This window comes from Budorcas taxicolor, chromosome 5 (assembly GCF_023091745.1).
Source record: "Budorcas taxicolor isolate Tak-1 chromosome 5, Takin1.1, whole genome shotgun sequence".
In the NCBI taxonomy this organism is placed as follows: Eukaryota; Metazoa; Chordata; class Mammalia; order Artiodactyla; family Bovidae; genus Budorcas; species Budorcas taxicolor.
The window spans coordinates 69040231-69059168 of NC_068914.1; the positions used below are offsets into that span (position 1 = coordinate 69040231).

Here is an 18938-nt window from a genome sequence, read left to right on the forward strand (position 1 = left end):
TTTGATCTAACTAGTAAATGTTAAAGGAAGGAGAGTATATTTTGGCTCTTAATTCCAAATAAAGACAATGCAATAAATATATGATGAAGATGTGTTTGTACACAGAACACTCCCCATAACAACAGACCGCAAGCAATTTCTTTTTAATAAATTCAACTAGCATTAGATTTCTTATCTGAATGAAAGTGTGTTAGTTGCTCAGTTGTGTCCCAGTCTTTGTGACCCCATGGACTGTAGCCTGCTAGGCTCCTCTGTCCATGGAATTCTCCAGGCAAGACTACTGGTGTGGGTTGCCATTTCCTTCTCCAGGGGGTCTTCCCTATGCAGGGATTGAACCTGGGTCTCCTACATTGCAAGCTGGTTCTTTCCTATCTGAGCCAGCAGATAACATAGCAGGATAAAACGGTTATTTCTCTTTCCATCCTGAAAAATCACCTAAAAATACCATGAGGAATAAGAAACACAAATTTCATTTTTGGCAAATTTAGGAGACAAACCACAAAATGGTAAAAGAGGCCGCCTAACTCAACAGACACAGAATACAGTTGTAGACTACAGGCATTGTTACGATTGTAGATCTCAGAAAGAACACAGTGATGGTGAGGGGCACAATGTTAACGGTGATAGGCACTCCCTAAGGTATAAACTCCTTAATTTTTATCAGTGGAAATAAGGCGCATGGGCTGACAGCCAGAGCTCTCCTGAATATGGTTTGATTTTAATAAGTAGAGGGGGACACTGCTAACCAAGCAATCATACAAACTGTATTTGCAAAGAGAAGTCTGTCTCTGTGGCTATGCATCTTCATTAACTGGGGCAAAAGGAAAGAGGGAAAGAAGAAAAATTAACAGTCGAAAAAGAACATTCACAAGAAAAATGCTGCTATAGAGCAGATGAAAATAATGACAAATATTAGCCATATAATTATTAGCCAATAAAATAATTATGCAATCAGCTCTAAGTTGAGATTCACAAAAAATATATAATCATAAAATTTTATTGATTAGTAGCATAATGACTAAACCAGTATAATCAGTCACTCACCTCTGATTTGTGTTTTATTTTTTCTTCTTCTAAAATACGTGCAAATTCTTCTTTCTGGTGTTCAAATTCTGATTTGAGAAATGTATGTTCATAGCGAAGCTTATTATATTCAGCTCTATACTTTTCCACTTCCTAAATTTAAAAAGATTGTAATTTATCACAAATTTTAAAATGAAATTTATAGTTACTTAAAAAAATCACTTTTGCAAAAAATTTAAACTGTTTTATACTGAAAGCCATTCTAAAAGTAAAAAATAAGCTTAACAGAAGCATAAACAAACTTTGGAAAAGTCCTCATGACAAGAATGCTACAAACAGAATTAGCACACTCCTGAAAAGGTTTTAATAAAGGAAATTATCATTAATCTCATTTCCTCATTGATTTTCGTAATAGAAATGTGTAGCATGTCAGGAGTTTTGACTTCCTGGGTTAATAAAATAATATTTAAGAATGTAGCACACCTTTCAAAATAGATTTTAAACATTAATTCTATGAGAGTAGCACTGAAATACTTACACTGCCATGTGTAAAATAGCTAGTTAGTGGGAAGCTGCTAAACAGCACAGGGCGCTCAGCTCAGTGCTCTGTGATGACCTAAAGAGGTGGAATGGGGGCTGGGGGTGGAAGGGAGGCTCAAAATGGAGGCTATATGTGTATACATACAGTTGATTCACATTGTTGTACAGTCAATATGGTAAAGCAATTACATTCAAATTTTTAAAAATAATAAAAATAAAAACTAATTCTATAACATGAAATGCCATCTTAAAAGACAAAAAGGACGAATTCTAAGTATGTAAATGGTTATCTGAATGCTTAGCATAATAACCTAAGGTTCAATCAAATGTTATAATGATAGTCCAAGTCAACACACCAGTCTGAAGTATAACTTCAACCCTCCTGACTAACCAACAACACATGCAATACCTATGACCCAATTCTGCTCCCTAACGCTAAAAAGTTGATAGCATTCTGAATCTCAAGAAAAACTTAGGTAAAAGAGCAAGGAGGAGACACTATTTCAACATGCATCAGTGAATTAATACGAAAGCACATCTTCTAAAATACTCAGCTCATCTTTAGTTGAAAGATTTCTAAGCCAGTTTATTGACCAAGAAAGTGGGTTTCATGATTTTATTATTGACATACCTCAGTTAAAAAAAAACAAAAAACCCTCTCACTTAACTTGATCATCTAACTCAGGTTAAGTGATTTTGTTATACCCCCAAATTAAATCTACTCCGTTCAGTTCAGTCTCTCAGTCATGTCCGACTCTTGCAACCCCATAGACTGCAGCACACCAGGCCTCCCTGTCCATCACCAACTCCCAGAGTTTACTCAAACTCATGTCCATTGAGTCAGTGATGCCATCCAGAAACCTCATCCTCTGTTGTCCCCTTCTGCTCCTGCCTTCAATCTTTCCCAGCATCAGGGTCTTTTCAAATGAGTCAGCTCTTCGTATCAGGTGGCTAAAGTATTGGGAGTTTCAGCTTCAACATCAGTCCTTCCAATGAATATTTAGGACTGGACTGGTTGGATCTCCTTGCAGTCCAAGAGACTCTCACAAGTCTTCTCCAACACCACAGTTCAAAAGCATCAATTCTTTGGCACTCTCTTCATAGTCCAACTCTCACATCCATACGTGACTATTGAAAAAACCATAGCCTCAACTAGATGGACCTTTGTTGGCAAAGTAATGTCTCTGCTTTTGAATATGCTGTCTAGGTTGGTCATAACTTTTCTTCCAAGGAGTAAGCATCTTTTAATTTCATGGCTGCAGTTACCATCTGCAGTGATTTTGGAGCCCCCAAAATAGTTTACTATCACTAAACTGTAATGCTTTGGTTACCAACGAGGATGATATTCAAAAAATGACTTTATCAAGCCAGAAAATCATTAGGAAAAGAGGATTCCACAACTATTTTGCTCAATGGCAGTATCACTAGACTCCAACTTTCCAAAGGGGTCCATTGTGAAGGAGACAATATTCATTTCCATGTATAAGGTTCAGTATAATTATCAAATAATGTAATATATAAAATGTCTAGCATAGTACCTAATATAGGTAGTATTTGCCATCTTTTCCTGTTCCTTTACCAAACAATTAGTCACATTATACTAACATTACATATGCGCAACATCTCAATTTGAAGAAAAACTAATAAATTTTCACTTTTCTGAGGTTGCCTGAATTTCATTCTTTTACTCAACAAATATTAATTGAGCACCTGCTGCATGCTAAGAGTTTCAGGAATTTGGAGTATAACAGTCAAACAAAACAAATGAAGTTACCTTTTCTCATGCAACTTACATTCTAGCAATTGTAAAGAGAAAAAATGTAAAACAAATACAATAAATATATAGCATATTTAGAAGATTATCAATATTAGAGAAAAATTAAAAGTAGAGCAGGGTAAATGGGCATCCAAAAATCTTAAGAGTGATAGGAAAGGCAGGCTGCAATATTAAATGGAGGCAGTAGGTCAAAGTAGGCCTTGCTGGGAAGGTGAAATTTCAGCTGCCTTGAAGATGAGAAAGTTAACCAAGAGATATACAGCCGGAGTAACAGCTACGGCAAAGTCTCGAACTGCACCACTTCTAGAGTACCAAAGAAACACCAACAAGGTTAATGTGGACGGAGGAACAGGATCTTATCCTGTGCAGTCTTGAAGGGCACTATAAGGACTGAGAGTAAGAATGGAAACCACTGCAGGGCTTTTGAGTAGGAACATGATGCTTTTCTCATCAAGCCTTTCACAGTCTAATGAAAATATAAATACAAATTACTTACTTCATCTAGATTCCTAAAACGTTCTCTCATTGGAGTTTCCAGCTCTTGTTGTATTTGGGCTCGTAAGAATTCCAACTTCTGTGGAGTTAATACCTAATACGTAGAGAAATACAAACAATTCTAAATATAAAATCACAAATATTAAATTCAGGAATTAGACAAATTTTGAAGCCTCTCTCCTAATAACAGTGAAATTCAAAACTTAAACTGGCCAAAGTACTGGAGTTTCAGCTTTAGCATCATTCCTTCCAAAGAAATCCCAAGGCTGATCTCCTTCAGAATGGACTGGTTGGATCTCCTTGCAGTCCAAGGGACTCTCAAGAGTCTTCTCCAACACCACAGTTCAAAAACTAAGAGAAATGCTGCAATATACTTAACTTTACAGTAATCATTATATAAACAGAACCATCACTTGAAACAACAAAACTCAATTTCAAGCTCTCTGAGATTAACAGACTAACACACAGTCAAACTTCATCAAGATTACAAAAACTTACCAGGATGTAAATCTCTCCCTACAATTAGTTCAAAATCTCAAGTGAAAAATAATTTACACATATAAATACCTAAGAACAGACAATGTAGGTTTCAGTTCAGTTCAGTTCAGTTCAGTCGCTCAGTCATGTCCGACTCTTTGCGACCCCATGAATCACAGCACGCCAGGCCTCCCTGTCCATCACCAACTCCCGGAGTTCACTCAGACTCATGTCCATCAAGTCAGTGATGCCATCCAGCCATCTCATTCTCCGTCGTCCACTTTTCCTCCTGCCCCCAATCCCTCCCAGCATCAGAGTCTTTTCCAATGAGTCAACTCTTCGCATGAGGTGGCCAAAGTACTGGAGTTTCAGCTTTAGCATCATTCCTTCCAAAGAAATCCCAGGGTTGATCTCCTTGCAGTCCAAGGGACTCTCAAGAGTCTTCTCCAACACCACAGTTCAAAAGCATCAATTCTTCAGCGCTCAGCCTTCTTCACAGTCCAACTCTCACATCCATACATGACCACAGGAAAAACCATAAACTTGACTAGATGGACCTTAGTCAGCAAAGTAATGTCTCTGTTTTTGAATATACTATCTAGGTTGGTCATAACTTTTCTTCCAAGGAGTAAGCATCTTTTAATTTCATGGCTGCAATCACCATCTGCAGTGATTTTGGAACCCAAAAAAATAGTCTGACACTGTTTACCAGACAAGTAAAGATGAACAAAAAAGATATTTAGTATAGAAAGAATGGTGCATCAAAGGAATGGGAAAACTAAACCTTAGGTAGACCACAAAACCAAAGAATGGATAAAATATTAACAAAATCCCATTAACATGAGGTAAAGACAATCACTGATTATTATTGCTATTGTTAGGAAAAACCATGTTGGCAGCTAAGATTATCATGTTGGATACAGTGGCCAAGTCTTTGTCAAGGGCAAGCAAAATAAATTATAATAATTTGGTATACCACAGGACATCCTTCAGACTTATTTTCAATCAGATAAAGCTGACATTTACTGTTCCAGCAAAATTAATTTAGGCTCCTCCCTCTTCTACTCTTACAGAACTCATTTTCATAAGGAAGTATATCTGTAAACTTCTTAAAAGAACACGGCCTTTAGTCACCATGTGTTTCCGAAAACTCACACCACGGCTAGTGCACACGAAACAATTATTTCTTGAATGGATTAATGAATACTGGTTGTGAAAAAAAAATAAAACCTAGTTTGTATTTACATTAATCTCAGAAAACTAAGAATAATGTTCACTGATTTATTCATCAGTACTCCAAATATTTCAAAAACTTAACTGAATGAATGCCTACTACATATAAAGCATCATATAACACATTGTAATCTACATTACATACTGTTTTAAATTCCTTACAAGCATTAATTTTAATTGCCACAACAATCCAGAATATATTGAGTAGCTACATTATCATATCCCTTTTTATCAAAACACACACAGAGTCAAACTTCATAAAGATTACAAAAACTCCAGGAAATATATCTCTCCCCCCAAATAGCTCAAATCTCAAGTGAAAAATAATTTATACATACAAACACCTAAAAACAGGCAATATAGTTTTAACGGACAGATAAAGACAAATGAAAAAGATATTTAGTATAGAAAGAATGGCACATCAAAGGAATGGGAAAACTAAAACTGAGGCAGAACACAAAATCAAAGAATGGATAAAATATTAGATTCCCTGGGGAGAAAAATGATCCTCAAAGGTGGCCTAAAGGCATTTTAGGCAGAACCACACTAAGCACTACAAGAAATTCAGAATCCTGGGACCCTGCGTCAATACTGGTAGTAATCTCCAGACTTTGTAACAACCAAGACCACGCTGAAACATCCTGTTAAACACCGCCCAGGTGAGGTGCATCCTGGCTGGAAACAAAAGGGAAAGGGGACCCACAGAGTAGAAGGTTCCTGAATACCAAGTGCATGCTCTTATAACTTACTCAGTACTTACTTTAAATTTTTTTTTTACTTAAAATGAATAAACATAATTACATAAATAAGAGAATTCAAACAAAATATAATAGGAAAAATCTGTCCTTTTCTCACTTCAGTCATCTAGCATCCCTCTTAGAAAGCAACCAGTGTCAGTAACTTCCGTAGTCTTCTTCAGGCAGTCTATAGATGCATAAGCACATATACTGCTTTAAATTTTTACAGAAAGAAAGGCATACCATACACATTTTTCTGCACCTTGTTTATTCATTGAAGGTTTTTGAGCTTAAGATTGGCATCACCACATATACATTTTAGGAAGAAGCAACATGGATCAAAAGTGCTCGTAGGAGAAAACTGGTGGCTATGGGAAGGAGAAGCAATGAATGGGACTAGAGAAACCAAAGAGAAAGTTCCTCTTACAATATGGTTTATGATGTCAAGAGACTAGTAATTGAGTCCAAAGTGCGAAGGAATTGTTTCAGTTAGTTCAGGTACTCAATCATGTCAGACTCTTTGGGACCCAACGGACTGCAGCATGGCAGGCCTCCCTGTCCATCACCAACTCCCGGAGTTTACTCAAACTTATCCATTGACTCGGTGATGCCATCCAATCAACTTATCCTCTGTTGTCCCCTTCTCCTCCTGCCTTCAACCTTTCCCAGCATCAGGGACTTTTCCAGTGAGTCAGCTCTTCGCATCAGGTAGCCAAAGTACTGGAGTTTCAGCTTCAGCATCAGTCCTTCCAATGAATATTCAGGACTGATTTCCTTTAGGATGGACTGGTTGGATCTCCTTGCAGTCCAAGAAACTCTCAAGAGTCTTCCCTAACACCACAGTTCAAAAGCATCAATTCTTTGGCAATTAGCTTTCCTTATACTCCAACTCTCATACCCATACATGACTACTGGAAAAACCACAGCTTTGACTAGATGGACCTTTGTTGTCAAAGTGATATCTCTGCTTTTTAATATGCTGTTCAGGTTGGTCATAACTTTTCTTCCAAGGAGCAAGCGTCTTTTTTAATTTCATGGCTGCAGTCACCATCTGCAGTGATTTTGGAGCCCTCAAAAATAGTTTCTCACTGTATCCCATCTACTTGCCATGAAGTGACGGCACCAGCTGCCATGATCTTCATTTTCTGAATTTTGAGTTTTAAGTCAACTCTTTCACTCTCCTCTTTCACTTTCATCAAGAGGCTTTTTAGTTCCTCTTCACATTCTGCCATAAGGGTGGTGTCATCTGCATATCGAGATAACTGATATTTCTCCCAGCAATCTTGATTCCAGCTTGTGCTTCATTCAGTCCAGGGCTTCTCATATTCTGCATTGAAGTTAAATAAGCAGGGCCACAATATACAGCCATGACTGCTTTCACAATTTGGAACCAGTCTGTTATTCCATGTCCACTTGTAACTGTTGCTTCTTGACCTGCATACAGATTTTGCAAGAGGGAGGTCAGGTGGTCTGGTATTCCCATCTCTTTCAGAATTTTCCACAGTTTATTGTGATCCACACAGTCAAAGGCTTTGGCATAGTCAATAAAGCAGAAGTAGATGTTTTTCTGGAACTCTCTTGCTTTTTCGATGATCCAATGGATGCTGGCAATTTGATCTCTGGTTCCTCTGCCTTTTCTAAATTCAGCTTGAACACCTGGAAGTTAACGGTTCATATACTGCTGAAGCCTGGCTTGGAGAATTTTGAGCAATACGTAACTAGTGTGTGATATGAGTGCAGCTGTGCAGTAGTTTGAGCATTCTTTGGCACTGCCTTTCATTGGGATTGGAATGAAAACTGATCTTTTCCAGTCCTGTGGCCACTGCTGAGTGACATATTGAGTGCAGTACTTTCACAGCATCATCTTTTAGGATTTGAAATAGCTCAACTGAAATTTCATCACCTCCACTAGCTTTGTGTGTAGTGAAGATTTCTAAGGCCTGCTTGACTTCACATTCCAGGATGTCTGGCTCTAGGTGAGTGACCACACCATCGTGGTGATCTGGCTCATGAAGATCTTTTTTGTACAGTTCTTCTGTGTATTCTTGCCACCTCTTCTCAGCACCTTTTGCTTCTGTTAAATCCATACCATTTCTGTCCTTTATCGAGCGCATCTTTCCCTAAAATGTTCCCTTGGTATCTCTGTCTTGAAGAGATCTCTAGTCTTTCCCATTCTGTTGTTTTCCTCTATTTCTTTGCATTGATCACTGAGGAAGGCTTTCTTATCTTTCCGAGCTATTCCTTGGGACTCTGCATTCAAATGGGTATATGTTTCCTTTTCTCCTTTGTCTTTCGCTTCTTTTCTTTTCACAGCTATTTGTAAGGCCTTCTCAGACAACCATTTTGCCTTTTTGCATTTCTTTTTCCGAGGTCAGGGACAGCGGCCGAGAGTGCCAGGCTGCCATAGCACAGGAGCAGCCAAGAGAAGCTACCCCACATCCGAGGTCAGGGGCAGTGGAGGGGAGGGCCTACCGCACGCCCAAGGTCAGGGGCGGCAGCCAGGAAGAGCAACCCCACGTCCAAGGAGCGGTGGCTGTGCGGGCATCAGAGGGCAGACACACTGAAACCATAATCACAGAAAACTAATCAATCTGATCACACTAGGACCACAGCCTTGTCTAACTCAATGAAACTAAGACATGCCCGTGGGGCCACCCAAGATGGGCGGGTCATGGTGGAGAGGTCTGACAGAATGTGGTCCACTGGAGAAGGAAATGGTAAACCACTTCAGTATTCTTGCCTTGAGAATCCCATGAACAGTATGAAAAGGCAAAATGATAGGATACTGAAAGAGGAACTCCCCAGGTCAATAGGTGCCCAGTATGCTACTGGAGATCAGTGGAGATTTTCTGGAGAAATATCCAGAAAGAATGAAGGGATGGAGCCAAAGCAAAAACATTACCCAGTTGTGGATGTGACTGGTGATAGAAGCAAGGTCCGATACTGTAAGGAGCAATATTGCATAGGAATCTGGAATGTCAGGTCCATGAATCAAGGGAAATTGGAAGTGGTCAAACAGGATATGGCAAGAGTGACCATCGACATTTTACGACTCAACGAACTAAAATGGACTGGAATGGGTGAATTTAACTCAGATGACCATTATATCTACTACTGCGGGCAGGAATCCCTTAGAAGAAATGGAGAAGCCATCACGATCAACAAAAGAGTCCGAAATGCAGTACTTGTGCGCAATCTTAAAAATGACAGAATGATCTCTGTTCCTTTCCAAGGCAAACCATTCAATATCAGAGTAATCTAAGTCTATGCCCTAACCAGTAACGCTGAAGAAGCTGAATGGTTCTATGAAGACCTACAAGACCTTTTAGAACTAACACCCAAAAAAGATGTCCTTTTCATTATAGGGGACTTGAATGTAAAAGTAGGAAGTCAAGAAACACCTGAAGTAACAGTCAAATTTGGCCTTGGAATACGGAATGAAGCAGGGCAAAGACGAATAGAGTTTTGCCAAGAAAATGCACTGGTCATAGCAAATACCTTTCTCCAACAACACAAGAGAAGACTCTACACATGGACATCACCGATGGTCAACACCGACATCAGCCTGATTATACTCTTTGCAGCCAAATATCGAAAAGCTCTATACAGTCAAAAACAACAAGACCAGGAGCTGACTGTGGCTCAGATCATTAACTCCTTATTGCCAAATTCAGACTTAAATTGAAGAAAGTAGGGAAAACCATTAGACCATTCATGTATGACCTAAATCAAATACCTTATGATTATACAGTGGAAGTGAGAAATAGATTTAAGGGACTAGATCTGATAGATAAGAGTGCCTGATGAACTTTGGACGGAGGTTTGTGACACTGTACAGGAGACAGGGATCAAGACCATCCCCATGGAAAAGAAATGCAAAAAGCAAAATGGCTGTCTGAGGAGGCCTTACAAATAGCTGTGAATAGAAGAGAAGCAAAAAGCAAAGGAAAAAAGGAAAGATATAAGCATCTGAATGCAGACTTCCAAAGAATAGCAAGAAGAGATAAGAAAGCCTTCTTCAGCGATCAATGCAAAGAAGTAGAGGAAAACAACAGAATAGGAAAGACTAGAGATCTCTATAAGAAAAATAGAGATACCAAGGGAACATCTCATGCAAAGATGGGCTCAATAAAGGACAGAAATGGTATGGACCTAACAGAAGCAGAAGATATTAAGAAGAGGTGGCAAGAATACACAGAAGAACTGTACAAAAAAGATATTCACAACCAAGATAATCACAATAGTGTGATCACTCATCTAGAGCCAGACATCCTGGAATGTGAAGTCAAGTGGGCCTTAGAAAGCATCACTACAAACAAAGCTAGTGGAGGTGATGGAATTCCAGTTGAGCTATTTCAAATCCTGAAAGATGATGCTGTGAAAGTGCTGCACTCAATATGCCAGCAAGTTTGGAAAACTCAGCAGTGGCCACAGGACTGGAAAAGGTCACTATTCATTCCAATCCCAATGAAAGGCAATGCCAAAGAATGCTCAAACTACCACACAGCTGCACTCATCTCACATGCTAGTAAAGTAATGCTCAAAATTCTCCAACCAGACTTCAGCAATACGTGAACCGTTAACTTCCAGATGTTCAAGCTGGTTTTAGAAAAGGCAGAGGAACCAGAGATCAAATTGTCAACATCCGCTAGATCATGGAAACAGCAAGAGAGTTCCAGAAAAACATCTATTTCTGCTTTATTGACTATGCCAAAGCCTTTTGACCGTGTGGATCACAATAAACTGCGGAAAAATCTGAAAGAGATGGGAATGCCAGACCACCTGACCTGCCTCCTGAGAAACCTATATGCAGGTCAGGAAGCAACAGTTAGAACTGGACATGGAACAACAGACTGGTTCCAAATAGGAAAAGGAGTCCGTCAAGGCTGTATACTGTCACCCTGCTTATTTAACTGATATGCAGAGTATATCATGAGAAATGCTGGACTGGAAGAAGCACAAGCTGGAATGAAGATTGCCGGGAGAAATATCAATAACCTCAGATATGCAGATGACACCACCCTTATGGCAGAGAGTGAAGAGGAACTATAAAGTCTCCTGATGAAAGTGAAAGCAGAGTCTAAAAAAGTTGGCTTAAAGCTCAACATTCAGAAAACGAAGATCATGGCATCTGGTCCCATTCAGTTCAGTTGCTCAGTTGTGTCCGACTCTTTGCGACCCCATGAATCGCAGCACACCAGGCCTCCCTGTCCATCACCATCTCCTGGAGTTCACTCAGACTTGCGTCCATCGAGTCCATGATGCCATCCAGCCATCTCATCCTGGGTCATCCCCTTCTCCTCCTGCCCCCAATCCCTCCCAGCATCAGAGTCTTTAAATCATGGGGAAACAGTGTCAGACTTTACTTTTTTGGGCTCCAAAATCACTGCAGATGGTGACTGCAGCCATGAAATTAAAAGATGCTTACTCCTTGGAAGAAAAGTTATGACCAACCTAGATAGCATATTCAAAAGCAGAGACATTACTTTGCCGACTAAGGTCCGTCTAGTCAAGGCTATGGTTTTTCCTGTGGTCATGTATGGATGTGAGAGTTGGACTGTGAAGAAGGCTGAGTGCCGAAGAATTGATGCTTTTGAACCACAGTGTTGGAGAAGACTCTTGAGAGTCCCTTGGACTGCAAGGAGATCCAACCAGTCCATTCTGAAGGAGATCAACCCTGGGATTTCTTTGGAAGGACTGATGCTGAAGCTGAAACTCCAGTACTTTGGCCACCTCATGAGAAGAGTTGACCCATTGGAAAAGACTCTGATGCTGGGAGGGACTGGGGGCAGGAGGATAAGGGGATGACAGAGGATGAGATGGATGGATGGCATTACTGACTCGATGGACATGAGTCTGAGTGAACTCCGGGAGTTGGTGATGGACAGGGAGGCCTGGCGTGCTGCAATTCATGGGGTCGCAAAGAGTCAGACACGACTGAGCAACTGAACTCAACTTTGGAATGGTCTTGATCCCTGTCTCCTATACAGTGTCACAAACCTCTATCCATAGTTCTCAGGCACTCTATCAGATCTAATCCCTTGAATCTATTTCTCACCTCCACTGTATAATCATAAGGGATTTGATTTAGGTCATACCTGAGTGGTCAATGGTTTTCCCCACTTTCTTCAATTTAAGTCTGAATTTGGCCATAAGGAGTTCATGATCTGAGCCACAGTCAGCTCCCAGTCTTGTTTTTGCTGACTGTAGAGAGCTTCTCCACTTTGGCTACGAAGAATATAATCAATTTGATTTCGGTATTGACCATCTGGTGATGTCCATGTGTAGAGTCTTCTCTTGTGTTGTTGGAAAAAGGTGTTTGCTATGACCAGTGCATTCTCTTGGCAAAGCTCCATGAGCCTTTGCCCTGCTTCATTCTGTACCCCAAGGCCAAATTTGCCTGTTACTCCAGGTATCTCTTAACTTCCTACTTTCGCATTCAAGTCCCCTATAATGAAAAGGACATCTTTTTTGGGGTATTAGTTGTAGAATGTCTTGTAGGTCTTCATAGAACCATTCAACTTCAGCTTTTTTGGCATTACTGGTGGGGCACAGATTTGGATTACTGTGATATTGAATGGTTTTCCCTGGAAACGAATAGAGATCATCTGTCGGTTTTGAGACTGCATCCAAGTACTGCATTTCGAAGTCTTTCCTTGACTATGATGACTACTACATTTCTTCTAAGGGATTCTTGCCCACAGTCGTAGATATAATGGTCATCAGAGTTAAATTCACCCATTCCAGTCCATCTTAGTTCGCTGATTCCTAAAATGTCGACCTTTACTCTTGCCATCTCCTGTTTGACCACTTCCAATTTGCCTCGATTGCTGCAGGAGCAGCATGGAACTAACATTCCAGGTTCCTATGCAATATTGCCCTTTACAGCATTGTACTTTCCTTCCATCACCAGTCACATCCACAACTGGGTGCTGTTTTTACCTTGACTCCATCTCTTCATTCTTTCTAGAGTTATTTCTCCAGTGATCTCCAGTAGCATATTGGGCACCTATTGACCTGGGGAGTTCATCTTTCAGTGTCCTATCTTTTTGCCTTTTCAAACTGTTCATGGGGTTCTCAAGGCAAGAATACTGAAGTGGTTTGCCATCCCTTCTCCAGTGGACCACGTTTTGTCAGAATTTCCCACCATGTCCTGTCCATCTTGGATGGGTAGCCCTAAACGGCATGGCTCATAGTTTCACTGAGTTAGACAAGGCTGTGGTTCATGTGATAAGAGTGGTTAGTTTTCTATGACTGTGGTTGTCAGTCTGTCTGCCCTCTGATGGAGAAAGATAAGAGGCTTCCTGATGGGAGAGACTGACTGAGGGAGAAACTGGGTCTTATTCTGATGGGCAGGGCCACGCTCAGTATATCTTTAATCCAATTTTCTGTTGATGGGTGGAGCTGTGTTCTTTCCCTATTATTTACCTGGGGCCAAACTATGGTGGAGATAATGAAGATAATGGTGACCTCCTTCAAAAGGTCCCATGTATGCACTGTTACACTCAGTGCCCCCAACCCTGCAGTAGGCTGCCACCAACCCCAGCCTCTGCCAGAAACTCCTGGACACTCACAGGTAAGTCTGAGTCAGTCTCTTGTGAAGTCACTGCTCCTTTCTCCTGGGTCCTGGTGCACACAAGTTTCTCTTTGTGCCCTCCAAGAATCTGTTTCCCCAATCCTGTGTAAGATCTGGAGGCTCTATGGTGGGGTTAATGGTGACCTCCTCCAAGAGGGCTTCTGCCACACCCAGGTCTGTTGCACCCAGAGCCCCTGCCTCTGCGGCAGTCCACTGCTGACCTGGACCTCTGCAGGAGACACTCAAACACAGTTCTGTCTCAGTCTCTGGGTCCTGGGGTTTGTTTGAGCCCTCTGAGCATCTCTGGCAGGTATGGGGTTTGCTTCTAAATGCAATTTCACCCCTCCTAACATCTTGCTGTAGGGCTGGGCAAAAAGGTCATTCAGGTTTTTCTGTAAGTTGTAACAGAAAAACTCAAATGAACTTTTTGGCTAGCCCAATAATTTAAAAAGAATATGTAAATTTTATTTGGATCCTTTTTCAAACAAACCAACTTTAAAAACAAGAAAGCAAAACTGTGAGACTATTGGGAATATCTTAAAGAAAACATAACATTAAAAGGTTCTAAGAAATAAGCACTTTTAGGTATGGAAATAGTATTGTGGCTACACCTGTGAGGAACTGCTCGGGTATATAATAGAGATATGTACTAACATATCTGGGGTTGAGATGATATGATTAGGTTCAAAATAATTCAGAAGGGTTGAGAGAGAGAGGAAAAATGTTAGAAGACAACACAACACTGGCTCTGAGAGGGTAATTACAGATGCTTACATCTGTAATCGGTGATGGGTACATGGGGATGCATCACCCCAATCTCTATATTTTTGTAGTTGCTTCAGATTTCTATAATTAAAAGTTAATTAAAACAAAAGTCCTTTCACTTCCAGCAGATGGAATAGAGATCAACTTTACTCCCTTGTCTGAAACAAATAAAAGACTGAACAAAAATCAAACAATGGTTTTCAAGACGCTGGACATGATGAAGCAACAGATATCCCCAAGAGACAGAAAACACAGAAGCTGAGCTTTGGTAAAAGCTTCCAGGCTGTGACAAAGGAAGAGTCTGATGGACCCCAACTTAAGGAGACAGAAGCAAGACTCCAGGGAGACTAGTGTAGCTAGAGTCAACGACTGAGTAACAGAGAAGAGGGTAGCAGGGAAAGAAAATGATGGAGCTCTGCAAAATGACCCTCTCGACTCACTCAGTATTGATCAGTACATGCATGTGAGGAAAATACCTAAGGTCAGGAAGAAACCCACCTGAAAGGATTAGAAGAATGAGTACTCAGAGATTGTGTAGAGTTCCCTTTCCCAGAAGGCACATTTAAAACTTCATTTCACAGAGATATGAGCAGAGTACTCAGAAGAGTCTCAGCAGTGACAAATAGTCAGCACTAAACACTAAACTTCTCTCCCTTAACAAATATTAAGGGCAAGACCCAGAATGACAAAACTGTTTCCAAAGAACTGTGTCCCAAAACAAAGATCAAGAATATTTACCAGAATACAAAAATATCTAGCATTCAACAAAATAAAATTTATACTGTCTAGCAACCAATAAATTTTTACCAGGCAAAAGATCTAAGAATAAATTTTACCAAGGGGTTGAAAAACCTGTACACTGAAAACTGTAAGGCAAAGATGAGAAAAAATGCAGATACTAAAAAATGGAAAGATAATTCATGCTCATGGATTGAAATAATAGTTAAAATATGCATGCTACCCAAGTTCAGTTCAGTTAAGTCGCTCAGTCGTGTCCGACTCTTTGCGACCCCATGAATCGCAGCACGCCAGGCCTCCCTGTCCATCACCAACTCCCGGAGTTCACTCAGACTCACGACCATAGAGTCCGTGATGCCATCCAGCCATCTCGTCCTCAGTCATCCCCTTCTACTCCTGCCCCCAATCCCTCCCAGCATCAGAGTCTTTTCCAATGAGTCAACTGTTTGCATGAGGTGGCCAAAGTACTGGAGCTTCAGCTTTAGCATCAGTCCTTCCAAAGAAATCCCAGGGTTGATCTCCTTCAGAATGGACTGGTTGGACCTCCTTGAAGTCCAAGGGACTCTCAAGAGTCTTTTCCAACACCACAGGATAAAAGCATTAATTCTTTGGCACTCAGCCTTCTTCACAGTCCAACTCTCACGTCCATACATGACCACAGGAAAAACCATAGCCTTGACTAGACGGACCGTAGTCAGCAAAGTAATGTCTCTGCTTTTGAATATACTATCTAGGTTGGTCATAACTTTTCTTCCAAGGAGTAAGCATCTTTTAATTTCATGGCTACAGTCACCATCTGCAGTGATATTGGAGCCCCCCAAAAAAGTCTGACACTGTTTCACTGTTTCCCCATCTACTTCCCAAGAAGTGATGGGACCGGATGCCATGATCTTCGTTTTCTGAATGTTGAGCTTTAAGCCAACTTTTTCACTCTCCTCTTTCACTTTCATCAAGAGGCTTTTTAGCTCCTCTTCACTTTCTGCCGTAAGGGTGGTGTCATCTGCATATCTGAGGTTATTGATATTTCTCCAGGCAATCTTCATTCCAGCTTGTGTTTCTTCCAGCCCAGCGTTTCTCATGATGTACTCTGCATATAAGTTAAATAAGCAGGGTGACAATATACAGCCTTGACGTACTCCTTTTCCTATTTGGAACCAGTCTGTTGTTCCATGTCCAGTTCTAACTGTTGTCTCCTGACCTGCATACAGATTTCTCAAGAGGCAGGTTAGGTGGTCTGGTATTCCCATTTCTTTCAGAATTTTCCACAGCTGATTGTGATCCACACAGTCAAAGGCTTTGGCATAGTCAATAAAGCAGAAGTAGATGTTTTTCTGGAACTCTCTTGCTTTTTCCATGATCCAGCGGATGTTGGCAATTTGATCTCTGGTTCCTCTGCCTTTCCTAAAGCCAGCTTGAACATCAGGGAGTTCACGGTTCACGTATTGCTGAAGTGTGGCTTGGAGAATTTTGAGCATTACTTTACTAGCGTGTGAGATGGGTGCAATTGTGCAGTAGTTTGAACATTCTTTGGCATTGCCTTTCTTTGGAATTAGAATGAACACTGACCTTTTCCAGTCCTGTGGCCACTGCTGAGTTTTCCAAATTTGCTGGCATAATGAGCGCAGCACTTTCACAGCATCATCTTTCAGGATTTGAAATAGCTCAACTGCAATTCCATCACCTCCACTAGCTTTGTTCGTAGTGATGCTTTCTAAGGCCCACTTGACTTCACATTCCAGGATGTCTGGCTCTAGATGAGTGATCACACCATCGTGATAATCCAGGTCGTGAAGATTTTTTGTACAGTTCTTCTGTGTATTCTTGCCACCTCTTCTTAATATCTTCTGCTTCTGTTAGGTCCATACCATTTCTGTCCTTTATTGAGCCCATCTTTGCATGAGATGTTCCCTTGGTATCTCTAATTGTCTTGAAGAGATCTCTAGTCTTTCCCATTCTGTTGTTTTCCTCTACTTCTTTGCATTGATGACTGAAGAAGGCTTTCTTATCTCTTCTTGCTATTCTTTGGAAGTCTGCATTCAGATGCTTATATCTTTCCTTTTTTCCTTGGCTTTTCGCCTCTCTTCTTTTCACAGCTATTTGTAAGGCCTCCTCAGACAGCCATTTTGCTTTTTTGAATTTCTTTTCCACGGGCATGGTCTTGATCCCTGTCTCCCGTACAATGTCACAAACCTCTGTCCACAGTTCATCAAGCACTCTATCTATCAGATCTAGTCCCTTAAATCTATTTCTCACTTCCACTGTATAATCATAAGGGATTCGATTGAGGTCATACCTGAATGGTCTAGCAGTTTTCCCTACTTTCTTCAATTTAAGTCTGAATTTGGTAATAAGGAGTTCATGATCTGAGCCATAGTCAGCTCCTGGTCTTGTTTTTGTTGACTGTATAGAGCTTCTCCATCTTTGGCTGCAGAGAATATAATCAATCTGATTTCAGTGTTGACCATCTGGTGATGTCCTTGTGTAGAGTCTTCTCTTGTGTTGTTGGAACAGGGTATTGCTATGACCAGTGCATTTTCTTGGCAAACTCTATTAGTCTTTGCCCTGCTTCATTCCGTATTTCAAGGCCAAATTTGCCTGTTACTTCAGGTGTTTCTTGACTTCCTACTTTTGCATTCCAGTCCCCTATAATGAAAAGGACATCTTTTTGGGGTGTTAGTTCTAAAAGGTCTTGTAGGTCTTCATAGAACCGTTCAACTTCAGCTTCTTCAGCGTTACTGGTTGGGGCATAGACTTGGATTATACCAATGGGTAAACAAAACAAAAACAAACAGATTCAAAGGACAGATTACTAGTTATCAGAAAAGAAAGGGGTTGGGAGATGGGTGATTTGGACCAAGGGGATCAACTGTATGATGATGAATGGTAACTAGACTTGTGGGGGGTAATAACTTTGTAGTGCAAACAGATGTTGAACCATAATGTTGTACATGTGGAACTTAAATACAAATAAAAAATATTTTTAAATTTAGCAGACATGTAAAGAAGCCTGAAAAACCACACTAGGTTGGTGCAGTAGTAATTGTGGTTTTGGACCCTGAATTTTAAATCAGTATAACAAGGCACAAACACGTCTTTATTAATTAAAACAGGAACCATTACAATCAACATACTTTTGCCAATGAGAAATACACTTATTCCTGCAGCAAAAAAAAATCAGTGCTTCAGGATTCGATGAACTCTTGGAAAGTATCTTCTGCGTCCTGCTGGTTGTGGAAGCATTTTCCCTGCAAAAAGTTGTCAAGATGCTTAAAGAAGTGGTAGTCAGTTGGCAAGAGGTCATGTGAATACAGGTACAGATGAGGCAAAATTTAGTAGCCCAGGTTGTTCAACTTTTGAAGCATTGGTTGTACAATATGTGATTGGGCACTGTCACAGAGAAGAACTGGGCCCTTTCTGTTGACCAATGCTGGCTGCAGGCACCGCAGTTTTTGGTGCATCTCAGCAACTTGCTCAGCATACTTCTCAGAAGTAATGGTTTTGCTGGGATTTAGAAAGCTGTAGTGAATCAGACCAGCAGCAGACCACTAAACAGTGACCATGACCCTTTTCTTGGTGC

General features: G+C 40.6%; 1 protein-coding gene across 1 annotated transcript in view; it reads right to left on the bottom strand.

The window, feature by feature from the left end:
- CEP83 (centrosomal protein 83) overlaps positions 1 to 18938 on the bottom strand; it is a 134128-nt gene that overhangs the window by 55056 nt on the left and 60134 nt on the right. Inside the window, exons 4-5 of the mRNA XM_052640012.1 lie at positions 3837 to 3929; positions 1045 to 1176 (exon numbers count right to left, since the gene is read on the bottom strand). Coding sequence (XP_052495972.1) covers positions 1045 to 1176; positions 3837 to 3929 — 225 coding nt within the window. The remainder of the gene's footprint in view (positions 1 to 1044; positions 1177 to 3836; positions 3930 to 18938) is intronic.